The sequence below is a fragment of the Gossypium hirsutum genome, chromosome D12 (assembly GCF_007990345.1).
Source record: "Gossypium hirsutum isolate 1008001.06 chromosome D12, Gossypium_hirsutum_v2.1, whole genome shotgun sequence".
Taxonomy (NCBI): domain Eukaryota; kingdom Viridiplantae; phylum Streptophyta; class Magnoliopsida; order Malvales; family Malvaceae; genus Gossypium; species Gossypium hirsutum.
In genome coordinates, this window is record NC_053448.1 from 56,876,965 (window position 1) to 56,888,312 (window position 11,348).

At 34.1% G+C, this 11,348-nt stretch overlaps 3 protein-coding genes across 3 annotated transcripts; all 3 read right to left on the reverse strand.

Annotated features, from left to right (window-relative positions):
• Positions 1-100: 100 nt before the first annotated feature.
• On the reverse strand, positions 101-5,782 carry LOC121203437 (probable methyltransferase PMT14). The gene is made up of 7 exons (XM_041107337.1): positions 5,056-5,782; positions 3,534-4,200; positions 2,699-2,909; positions 2,250-2,532; positions 1,589-1,975; positions 937-1,014; positions 101-656 (listed from the first exon to the last, which is right to left on the reverse strand). Exons 2-7 carry the CDS (start codon positions 4,173-4,175, stop codon positions 416-418), a joined length of 1,842 nt encoding a protein of 613 aa, XP_040963271.1. The 5' UTR covers positions 4,176-4,200; positions 5,056-5,782; the 3' UTR covers positions 101-415.
• A 588-nt stretch (positions 5,783-6,370) lies between these two features.
• LOC121224301 (uncharacterized) lies at positions 6,371-6,850 on the reverse strand. The gene has a single exon (XM_041107338.1). The coding sequence runs from the start codon at positions 6,747-6,749 to the stop codon at positions 6,471-6,473; it is 279 nt and encodes a 92-aa protein (XP_040963272.1). The 5' UTR covers positions 6,750-6,850; the 3' UTR covers positions 6,371-6,470.
• Positions 6,851-9,368: 2,518 nt separating this feature from the next.
• LOC121224302 (non-specific lipid-transfer protein 8) lies at positions 9,369-10,265 on the reverse strand. Its single transcript, XM_041107339.1, has 2 exons — positions 9,678-10,265; positions 9,369-9,592 (listed from the first exon to the last, which is right to left on the reverse strand). The coding sequence occupies exons 1-2, from the start codon at positions 10,022-10,024 to the stop codon at positions 9,583-9,585; spliced, it is 357 nt and encodes a 118-aa protein (XP_040963273.1). The 5' UTR covers positions 10,025-10,265; the 3' UTR covers positions 9,369-9,582.
• Positions 10,266-11,348: the final 1,083 nt, after the last annotated feature.

Genomic DNA, 11,348 nt, shown 5'->3' on the forward strand with positions numbered 1-11,348 from the left:
AAGTTACTAGAAGCAGAAGCTGAGATCAACTAATTGATTCATACAATTATCTTTAAATCGAGTATCAAATTCAAATGAAAGCATGTGCTGAGAAGTAAAATGATGATAAATAGAATTGTTTATTGTCATTCATCACTATGCTTTCTTGTATCTTGACATAATTATTTGGGCAGCTACACAAATAATGTAAAAAAACACTATTTCCTCCCAAAATAACACTCAGGATTACAAGCTAACATAATTGTGTATATTCTCTACATGGTGCATAACACAATGTAGCAACTTAAGTATCTTTTTGAGGGTTGTTGATCGGAACTCTTCAGTCCCTCTGTCTGAACCAACTTCACCATCAGTTCGAGATTTTAACCTTTGCTTTTTAGTTTTACCTTGAAATACTTGACCTGTTGATGTTGGTTTATTCAGCACTGGATGTACTGTTTCCTTTGATACCACCAACCCAGTACTGTTTAACTGCAACTAGAATTTTCTCTGGCACAAGGGGACCATCCTCGTGATCATTCATCTTGGTGTCCCATCTCATGCCTCCAGCAATTTTCCTAACCTTGTTTAGGACATCGACATCATCCCGGAATATCACAGCCCCTTCAGGCCGTAAAATGCGATCCATTTCCAGAAGGATGTCTTCAAAGCTACACCTGTATAATCATTTACACATACCATACAATTGATTAGAAACTATAGATAATGGCATCCCAAGAACGAATTCAGCATACAAAGACTTCCCTATTCCACATAATGCCATTGAAATATAACTCTTCACTTCATAAAACCTACCATTTATTATTTTTTAATTTTAAAAGGCTTAAATGATGCAGCATGGCTACAGTGGATGTGTGTATTGAATTATATGCTGAATGACAAGTTTGATTCCTAATAAAACATGGCACACTGGAAAAATATGGATAAGAGACTTACTTATCTTGATACAAGCTAAAGACACCATTAGCATGAATAAGGTCATATGTTCTTGGATACGTAGAGAAACCTTCGCACCTGTCACAAATAAGAAATGAAAATGTCACGAACAGTGCCAGTGGGGTTCGTTTCTGAAGTTTCTAAAGTTATATTCAGTGGAAACAGGAGTAACTAAGAAATATGATATGACCAATTATTTCCAATGCCTGAAACTGTCACTAGCTCTGCACGTGCAAAGTGTTCGAGAGTGTCTTACCAAAGCTACTTCCAAGCTTCTCCTTTTGTGATAACAGTATCAATTTGAGAAAGGCCTTAATTGATGTGCATTGAGTTAAACTCTATAGTAATTTATTTAACAACTAACATCACATGTCCAATATCAGGATGGTACCAGTTGTTAATAAATTATGATTGGAGTAGATACAAAACAAGTCCTAAAATATATTTCCCCGAAAAAGTGTATAGACTTTCTAAGAGAAGTCTCATAATCAGGCTGTCTACTTTCCATTGGTTTCCATACCACAAGAAATAAAATATTTGAGGTAAACCTCCTTAATCTACTTCCCTACGATAACGGCATTGCATTTAGGATGACAAAAAAGAAAAGGAAATCCAATAACTACAGATCATAAGAAGAATGATTGAGACATACCAGTCATGATATATTCCAATTAGACCTCTCTCATAGATCACACCTAAGGTGTCCTTGCCAATTGTGGGCACAACATTCATCACCCAAGACTTGGGTGATTCGAGAGCTGCTGCAAATCCTCCAAGACCGGCATTCATGTCCATCACGTTTCTGTATCTTGCAGTACCAATCAATCTATTTATCCTTTTGTAAGCATTTACATGCTTCTTCCAAAGCTTATTGTCCTCTTGGTAAGATTCAACAGAGACCCCCTCAACAAGTCCTTTGGATATATGAGGAGGGACAGCAAAAAGCCTAGCTGGGAACTTCTTCAGTTCCCCTCCTGCCACTTCACTTGCACTACTTACCTTAGGGAAAGGGGTTATGCATGTTTCCATTTTCTTGTACCTAAAACATGCCAAATAAAAGAGAGTTAAAAGTGAAAATACAAAAAGAAAATAAGAATAAGTTTAGAGATAGATGAGTCAGTGGAAATGAAATGAAACATAATGGTGCGCGTGCAGTCAATATACACCCATAACACATTTAACCCAATACAATTTTCTAAGAGATGATAATTTGAAGCAATGAAGAAATAGCAAAACTCTTATTGACTAGCAAATCAATATTAAATAGGAAATGCAAATATAAATAAATGAAACTATCACACAAGTTAACTCACCAAACATCATCTGAACCCCTAGGTTTACACATATTGGCAGAATTCCTGCGGCAGGATTTGTCATTAACTTTTTTCCTAAAAATAGCAATATCTCCCTTCTCATATTTTTTCTCCCAGCAAAGTTGCTCAGCTAACTCTTCAATCTTTTTTTGCTCAGCCTTAAGATCTTCCTTAGTTCGCTTCCAAACTTGGTAGTAGGTCTTCCAATTAATTGGAGGGCCAGACAACACCCAGTATCCACCAGGCCTCAGGACTCTATCAACTTCCATTAAGTACATTCCATCTGAGTAAACAGGTACACATGTAGAAAGGTTATCAATTTCCTGGTAGTGTTGAAGTTCAACATTGGTTTTAGAGCATTTAATTCCAACCTCTAAACATACTTGATTAATTAATTAATTACGTGTAAGCAAATTTCAACGGCTAACATGTTCATTACTACCACTTACCATTTGCAGTCCATGGTATTAGGCATCGAGAACACTGAGCCATATCAAATGCTCTTGATGGATATGGAAGATTAATGGATCCAAGAACACCAATTACAGCAGGCACACCTCGCTCCAGTGCAAACTGAACCTGTGCTTCATGATTGTCCCGAGGTGCAAAAGACATAGCCAGAACATTTCTCTTCAGCATGTAGGCACCCCAACTTGCAACCTACATTAAGATTTGTTGTATTAGTGCAGGTGGCTTATATTGAATAAAAATGCCAAAATGGATGCCCTGATGATGATTGTTAGCATAAAGATATAAAAGAGTTTTGATACAGGCAGGCCGTTTTGAACAAGATACCACTCCAATAGGATAAACATCATATGTGATGACTAAAACATAACGAAAGATGAAAGAATAAATTATAAGAGAAATGGAGATTCATTAGAAAAAACTTACATGATCCTAAACAACAATTCTGCTCCTATGGGGCATAACATCTATGGGGAGGTTTTATTAAGTGAGGAATAAGCCTTTTTTTTTCTTTTTTAGGTGATGAGAGTACTAAGCCAAGCTGGTTGAATATTCCATGCCTCACTATGGTATATCCAATGACTAAAAACAATGCTCATAAAAACTATTTTATGGGATTCAAATAATTAATAAGCTCACAGTTCTAAAATCAGTAACAAAAAATAAACTACATTGTAAATTACTAAACACCTTCTAACCATCAATCCTAGAATATCCCCCCCTCCTGGCACGTGGCACAGAAGTAAACACACGCGTAATGGCATCATTAATTCTGAAAAGGAAAGCTGTTTAACAGATTCTTGAAAATCAACTTACTCCACAACCAGTATCCAATGCTGTTCTGACAGAACCGTCTGCTATCGGGATGACAGAGGCAAGCTCATCAATATACGCATCTGCACCTTGAGGGAACATAGTTCCTCCTCCTGGAAATTTGAACACATTTCCTTTGAACTGTACCCAGTTCTGGACAGCCTTCTCAACTGTTAGGCTTTTGTGAGGAACATTAGCATAATGGACATAGTCACAACTCTTTGGCCATTCAAATGGTGTCATATACCCTTTGGGTGCTGGAATGAGACAGTGTAGTTTTTCTTCTTCGGGGGGACAGTGTCTTTCCCGGTAAATCATGTTATCCCTGGGAAACTTCATGGCTCGGTCTTGCTCTTGGCAAGGGGTGTAATCAGTGTATTTTACATCACACGGCTTAAACACCTGAGCTTTTGGTTTGGAAGGCTCAACAATCTCTACATCGTTGTGATGTGTTTCAAAGTTCAAATTTGTTAAGATACTGCAGTCTGCCTGCTTTGTTACTTCCAATGCTATGCTATCTCCTTTGCCAAAACCACTTCGCTGCCATGCTCCCAGAATGTAGAAGAAACAACACAAACCAATAACAGCAAATATAGATAGTGGGCTCCGTTTTTTGTTGCCCGATGGATTGTGCTTGGATACCATGATTAGAGTGGGAACCCAAAGTACGCTGTAATAGAAAGTAAGTACAAGTAATGCAAAGTTAAACGTGTAAGAGAAACTAATTATAGAGTTCCAATTGTGCAAGTATCATTATTAGACACAGTACACTTGCTTCAACCAACAACGACCAAAAAAATGTAGAGCCAAATATGAAAAGGCGGCAGGAGATCAAGTATTTTCAAAATCCTATGAGTTCAGATAAATTCTAATCTCAAGCAATGACAGATATAAGCAAAAGTAGTAAATAAAGTAATCAGAATTTCAACTTTGCCACTGATAACTTTTCAAAATAACTAAAGCCAACTGAAACAAAGGGTTTCATGTGAAGCTCATCAGCAGCAGTTAGGTATATTCAGAATTGAATGGCCTTAATATATGATCTTTGATATATGTAAAGCCAATATATAAGTATGATTCTAATCATTTAGTAACTTTAACAAAGAGAGCAGTGAAACCTAATCTCAAGAACTTAACTATACAACCAAAGGGTTTTTTTTTCTTTTAAAGCTCTTAGGCTTACCTAGCTAAAAGTTCTCTTACACTTACCGATCTACTAATGAACAGTAAAAAAGTTCAGTTGTTTATAAATTTCCAAAACATAGACCCTTAGAAATCAACTAAACAACAGGCATTTTCATCTAACCGATCTTAACAAATTCACCTTTATCTTTCAGCTGAAAAAACAAACAGAAAAAATAAAACAGAAGATAGACTTACGACACAGATCCATTCATTAAAAGAAACAACATTTGATAGGTCTACGCAGAACAAACAATGAAAAAGGCAATAAAAGTGGAACAAAAACTTAAAAAGCTTGGAACTTTGAAGTAAAAAAGAAGAAATTTGGATCAAAGAAAAATACCCAGAAGAAAGGAAGAAAGAAAGAACTCCAAAGCAGAGCCCTTTTGGCTGAGTATGTGAATCTAGATCTCTGAAATACAAAATGAGTGGAGACTATTATAGTGAGAGAGTGTGTAAAGATTAATAGAAGACGTTGGCTTTACAGTGAAGGGAGTCTTTCCTTTCCGTACCCCCTAAAAAACAAATGTCAAATTAAGATCTAAATTATGACTTAATTTAAATATCGTATAATAATCATATTTTAACCCTAACATATTCAATTACATTGGCAAATATGAAGAAAAATTAGATAAACAGTGGGATCATAATAGTTGTAAATCTTTCCTTATGCCTTGACCATATAAGTTAAGTTAGTATAAGCACACAAGTCGGTGTAGACCAGTACATCATGTATTTATATCTATTTATTATGATACTATATTTTTATTTTACCAAATTTAAGTCTGATATGCATATATTTATTCCTTGCCGACACTAAAAGAGTAGAAGATGTATGCATACACAAAAAGTACAGAATTTGTGATTTATAATCTGTGGATTGAGATCTAGATTGGAACATGAATACACAAACATTTTCCTCAGATTTTTGTTCAACTAAAAAATTAATTAGGCAGCTTTGAATTGGACCCACTTTTGTCACTATGACCGACAGCTGAAATCATTAAAAAAGGAAACGGTGCTTGGTGCACATGGCCGCATTGGTGACCACTTTGTCTTGGGAATCTCTACTGAAAGTAAGAAACTTTACTTAGTTTGCTTCTTCTCTTTTAGTTGAAACTGAAATATAGATGACTGTTTTTTAAATTTAAAAATAGTGAATAGGATAAATTAAGTTAATTATTTAATTTAGATAGATTTTATTTCAGTTAAAATTTTTTAAGTTAATGATTAGGATAAACTCTAAGAATTTTTTTAGATAAATTTTATTCCAGTTTAATTAAAATTAAACTCTAGTGATAAGAACAGAAAGATAGTTACTCTTTTACTGATTAGGTTTCTTTGATGGAGTTTTAACTCTAATCAATTTTCTAATGGAAGAAATAATTTGAAATTTCTAAAATATAGGCATTTTCTTGATCAAGGATGGTTGAAGATAAGCTTTAAGCTATTTTGCGTCTGTTCAAATTTTACAGTTTGTTACCTGTTTGATCTCAGGCCCGTGCAATGAGTGCCAGTATGGTGTTTGATGATTTGTCACGCCGAGAAATGAGAAAACCGAGTTTATGAGATTCTGATCTTTGCATTTGAAGATGACGGGTGGAATGAAACATTCGCCAAGATTCTTACATTAAAAATATAAAAAAAGGCAACGCGCATAAGAATAATGACGTCTTTTCTCATTAGTTAAAATTGCAATAATCACTAAACAAGAGTCTAATGTGAACATTCGACATGCTTGCAATCGATTTTTCATCGTCAAAAGACGACACGAAACTGGGGAGCGTCGGATTCCTTGGCGGACAAAATCTCCCAGCGGCAAGGCTCGAGCTCGTCGGACACGGGGCAGAATCCGGCTAACGTAACATTATCTGCAGTAGCGGCTAAGGACCCGAACTCGAATACCGTAACACTCTCGGATCGGGGAATTTCAACAGCGCCGTTCATTCCCGGAACGGGTTTCGGGGTCTCATCGAACTTGGGTGCTGTTTGGGTTTGAGGTTTGGAGTCACCTCTGAACCAAGAAAGAAGACCCATGACTATGTTGTGCGTGCTTTTCGATGGCCTGTAGGGAATTTTGGAGGACGCGAGGATTTTATTCCAAGATGAAATTGGAAACTCCGTAAAACGCAGCGTTCTATTCTAACATCATCTTCTTATTTATTTTCATTATTTTTTTGTGCATCATAAAACAGCAAACATGCTTTTTATTAAATTTGTGTCATTAAATATTTATTTCCATGTTTTATATGGATGACATAATAATAAATTTTAAAAAATTGTGTCATTAAATTTTATTTTGATGGTTTTATATGCATCGCATAATAATAATATTAAATTTAAAGTGGTAATTATAATGAGTATTTTTATAATGACCTTGTCAACTCAAGATAATGGAAATATAAGAGGTTACAATGAGAAGTCACCACCACTCGCTATAAATTGGGTGGTTTAGAAGATCGTCTCTTGGATTAACTCTTTGATCAAGTAGGATGTATCTCATCCAAAAAGGTAGTCATTCGTTTCTTGGAAGGTACTATTATTCGTTCTTTAGGTATTCAATTTAGAGGAGGACACTTTAAGTAATTAAATTCCAAGCAGGCTCAATTGTTTTGTATCTTGATTCATAATGAATGATAATGTTATCACAGGCATCATTTACATGCACCCCATAATAATGACCTATAGTGAATTCACAACATTAATGCCACCTGATATGGAATTTCACATATAAATAATCCCTAAAACAATGAAAGAACAGTCAACTCTCTAATATTATAGCCCACATTCTGCCACCTTGCTCTCAGCCTATCTCCACCACCACTACCTCCGTGCTCAATATCCTTCGACTTTTTGTCCAGATAGAGTGAATCGACCTCCATCAACTCCACCACTCCCCTCCTTACATCTCTTGTAAGATTTTAACCCAATTATGTGATTAAAAGTTTATCATTATAAATTGAAAATCTATTAGGTTACAGACATAAAAGTTCCACATAACATTATAGTTGTCATCACTTAAAGTTTGCGTAATTAAAGAAAAATGTCCAACGAGAAAAACCAAATTATTGAATATTCTTTTTTGTCAAGTCTAATAGCTAACTTCAATTTCGCACCAAGTATGTAGTAAACTTACGAAAATCATGTTATCCAAAAAGTCTTGAAATCAACTTTTATGAAATGTTAAAGATTTAATTGGTTTAATATCTAAATTTTAAAGATTTTACATCTTCTTGTGTTCATGCCACACAAAAAAATATGGTAATCAATTCATTTCCATAAAAAGAAATTATATTTTTTAGAGGTTTTTTTTTTCTTTAGAAGCAAACATTTGGATGTAGAAATGTTTGTTTTTTTCTTTTTTAACTTCGGATGTATAAATGTTGTAACTGAATTAGAAAAAACGCCTCAATTAGACATGCATGTATGAATTTCAATATCAATTAGTTAAAATGTGAATACAATAACATTAGACATGCAATTTTCTTTTTTGCCATTATGAATTCATTCAATTACTTTTAAAACAGCACTTGTTACACCTAAGACAAAGCAAATACTTGTCACAATATCCATCGGACACCGAAAGACCAAAGCAGTCACCTCAACACCCACTACAAATTAAACAGTATAAGGATGAATAGATGGTAGTCCATCACCTCTCAAAACCTTCATTAAAGAGAATGGAGGTGCACGCACCCAATCTCACATTCCCATCTCCTTTTGAGCTTGACCAGCAGTCCAATCTGACGCTTTATTAGCTTCTCTCTTGATTTTTTCTAAACAAAATCTCTTCCAGCTTTCTACCATGATCCTCGATAGATTGAACAAAGGGTAGCAATTTCCAATTTGTACTCCCACCCGTCCGTTTAGACTGAATTTGAGTGGGCGATTAGGTGCGATGCGATTTGTTTAGTTTATTTTTTGTTTCACGTTATAATATCGCTACTGTATCTAATCTTATCGCTACAGTTGTTTTTACACTAACTTCAGATAAACGCATCGCCCATCCAAACTCATCCTTAATCTCTTTACACACTATATCAGAGTCAATTTCTGCAATAACTTTGTTCATCTGCTACTTAACTGCCCACTTTACCCCCCCCCGGGTCCATAACTGCAATTGCTTCAGCTTCCTCAGCCGAATCAACATCAATCTTCTTGGCCAAGCCTGCAATCAATTCTGCTCTATCATTTCTCATTACCACTCCTATAGCAGCTCCACTCGTGCAAGAGAAAGCACCATCATTATTCATTATTAAATGTTACTATATTCTTCTTTTTGGTACGTAAATGTTACTATATTCATTATTTACTTAGGTAGTGTTCTTTTTCTTCTTAAATAATTTTATTAGAAAAAAATTAATTAGTTACTTTCATTTATTAAATTAAAAAGATTAATAAAATATTTGCTTCCAAAATAAGGAAGGAAATGAAATCTAGAATGTAAGTTATTATCTTTTTTATGGAATTATTACTTTGACGTCTATTAATTTAGTTATGATGGTTGTCATTATGATTACCACCGATTTATTCCTATGATAGAATAGAATGCAAGAAATTTGTTATCTGTGGCTTAAAAATCCAAACATGACGTATTAAGGACAAACACAACATCATAAGCATAGACATTCAACAGAAGTGCAAAATAAGAAATAGTTGAATACACAACATGATCATCTCATATATATGAACCCTGAAAAAGAGGAAAACAAATAGATGGTAGCATTAAACTTTTATTCACCCAAGGAATCCAAAACCCAAGACAGGAGGATTCCAGTTTATTGATAAGCAAAACAATTGAGCTTCTACAATGGAGTTTTTTAATTACTTCATGCCCATCCAAGCACTCCCAGTTTCAGCTTCCAAGCTCTCAACCAACCCTGCAAAAGGAAAAGACAAATAAAAAAAAGGAATTGATGTATAAAAAAAGATAATTTTTCCACTTCATAAGAAGGTTTTACGTACTTGGAACAATCGACATTTGGTGAAATGGTGACGGGCAAAGTGATTCCACAATTAGAAGGAAGAGCCTGAGCTAACTGGTTATTGGGTTTAATATTCTTAGACGCTGATTTGATGCATTCACAAGCAGCCTTATTGTCGGCAGACGACGAGGTGGCGGATGCCAGAGCGGAGGCTCCCGCACAACAAGCGGACGGTGGTTTTCCGCTCCCCTTCGTAAGATAGTTCACGCAAGGCCTCAGGTCCTTTATCACAACACTGCACGAAATGGCAGCGTTGGAAGTTGGGGCAATCAACAGCAGAAGCATAGTAACACCCAGAGCTGAGATTTTGATTCTCGAACCCATCATTGTTCTACTGTAAAAAAGAAACCTTTGGCTTTAATCAATGACTGCTACTTCTGATTTACCCGCATTTATAGGAAGCTTTGAAGTGCTATACCCATCGATCCAAGAAAATGAGTGAAAATATTTTAAGCTAATTGTTTCTTACACCCAAGTAAGTAGGTGTGTGCTTGATGAAAGTTTTAAGTAAACCAAAGAAGCCTCGCCATGTCGGTTCATGCAGTCCTATACGAAATGAGCAACCAGCATTATGATTTTAGCTGCTTCTTTTTCTTAACAAAAAGGGTTTCGTGAATTGATATAAATTTATCAATTATTTACGATTTAATTAAGTAGAATTGATGTTTTAATAACCAAATCAATTGAAAGCATTGTGAAATTAGGTTTTATATATTTTATGGTGAAGTGAGTGCTTGGTTAAGATTTAAGAATTCAAAGCTGGTGGAATTTGTACATTAATTCAAAGACAGGAAGATTACTTCCATTACAAGACTACAAAAATATTGAAAATCTATGGCTAAAGTTTTGCCATGAATGAACATCTTAACCAAACTCCATATTAAATATATATAATACTAAAACTACCACCATACAAGTTTACTTTGGTATACCAAAGTAGAATAAATGTTCACTTCTACAATAAGTATATGTATTTATATTAATGACTCACTAACAATAAAAACAATTTATCATTATTCATAAATTTTGTGAATGAAAAAATTATAAATTCAAAGAGTTTTCTCCATGTTTAGAATCTGATAGGGCACAATTTGAAATAGTCCCTTTAAAATATTTTTTATAAATAATGTTATCTTTATCAAATTTTTTTATATATCAACATTTAAAATAGAATTTACATATTTATTCTTAACTCATTTTGTGAAAAGTTCATTGAAAATATTCTCAAAGTTTTAAAATACTCAAAATTTGTTTAATAAAAATATTTGATATATTTCAAACATTTTAAGTATTTTTAAAAAAATATATTTTAATAGCTAAGTATTGATACCTTAAATCAATAGCCGTAGTTATTTCTAGAGGTCAAAATATCGGTGCATGTTTTTTAGATGTCGATACTACACTGTTCTAGACTATTTTAAATACAATTTTTCACATTAACAACTAAATGAAGTGAAAATATATATTTTCTTTTTTCATATTTCTCTTGTACCTATCTTATTGAGGGTTTTGTTGTAAATTTTTTATACAAGCTTTATTCATTTTTCTTAAGAGCTTACACTTTATAAACAACCACTTATTTGTTCATTGTAATTTAAGAGTTTTTAAGTCTTAAAAAAATAATGTATTGAATAGATAAGAATTATAAAGA

Excerpts from the sequence above, each read along its gene's own strand:
- LOC121203437 (XM_041107337.1), bottom strand. The coding sequence starts at position 4,175 with ATGGTATCCAAGCACAATCCATCGGGCAACAAAAAACGGAGCCCACTA. Across the intron at positions 2,533-2,698 it reads AATACCATGGACTGCAAATG|ATGGAATGTACTTAATGGAA; the intron begins GTAAGTGGTAGT and ends CTGTTTACTCAG. Across the intron at positions 1,015-1,588 it reads ATTGGAATATATCATGACTG|GTGCGAAGGTTTCTCTACGT; the intron begins GTATGTCTCAAT and ends TATTTGTGACAG.
- LOC121224301 (XM_041107338.1), bottom strand. The coding sequence starts at position 6,749 with ATGGGTCTTCTTTCTTGGTTCAGAGGTGACTCCAAACCTCAAACCCAA.
- LOC121224302 (XM_041107339.1), bottom strand. The coding sequence starts at position 10,024 with ATGATGGGTTCGAGAATCAAAATCTCAGCTCTGGGTGTTACTATGCTT.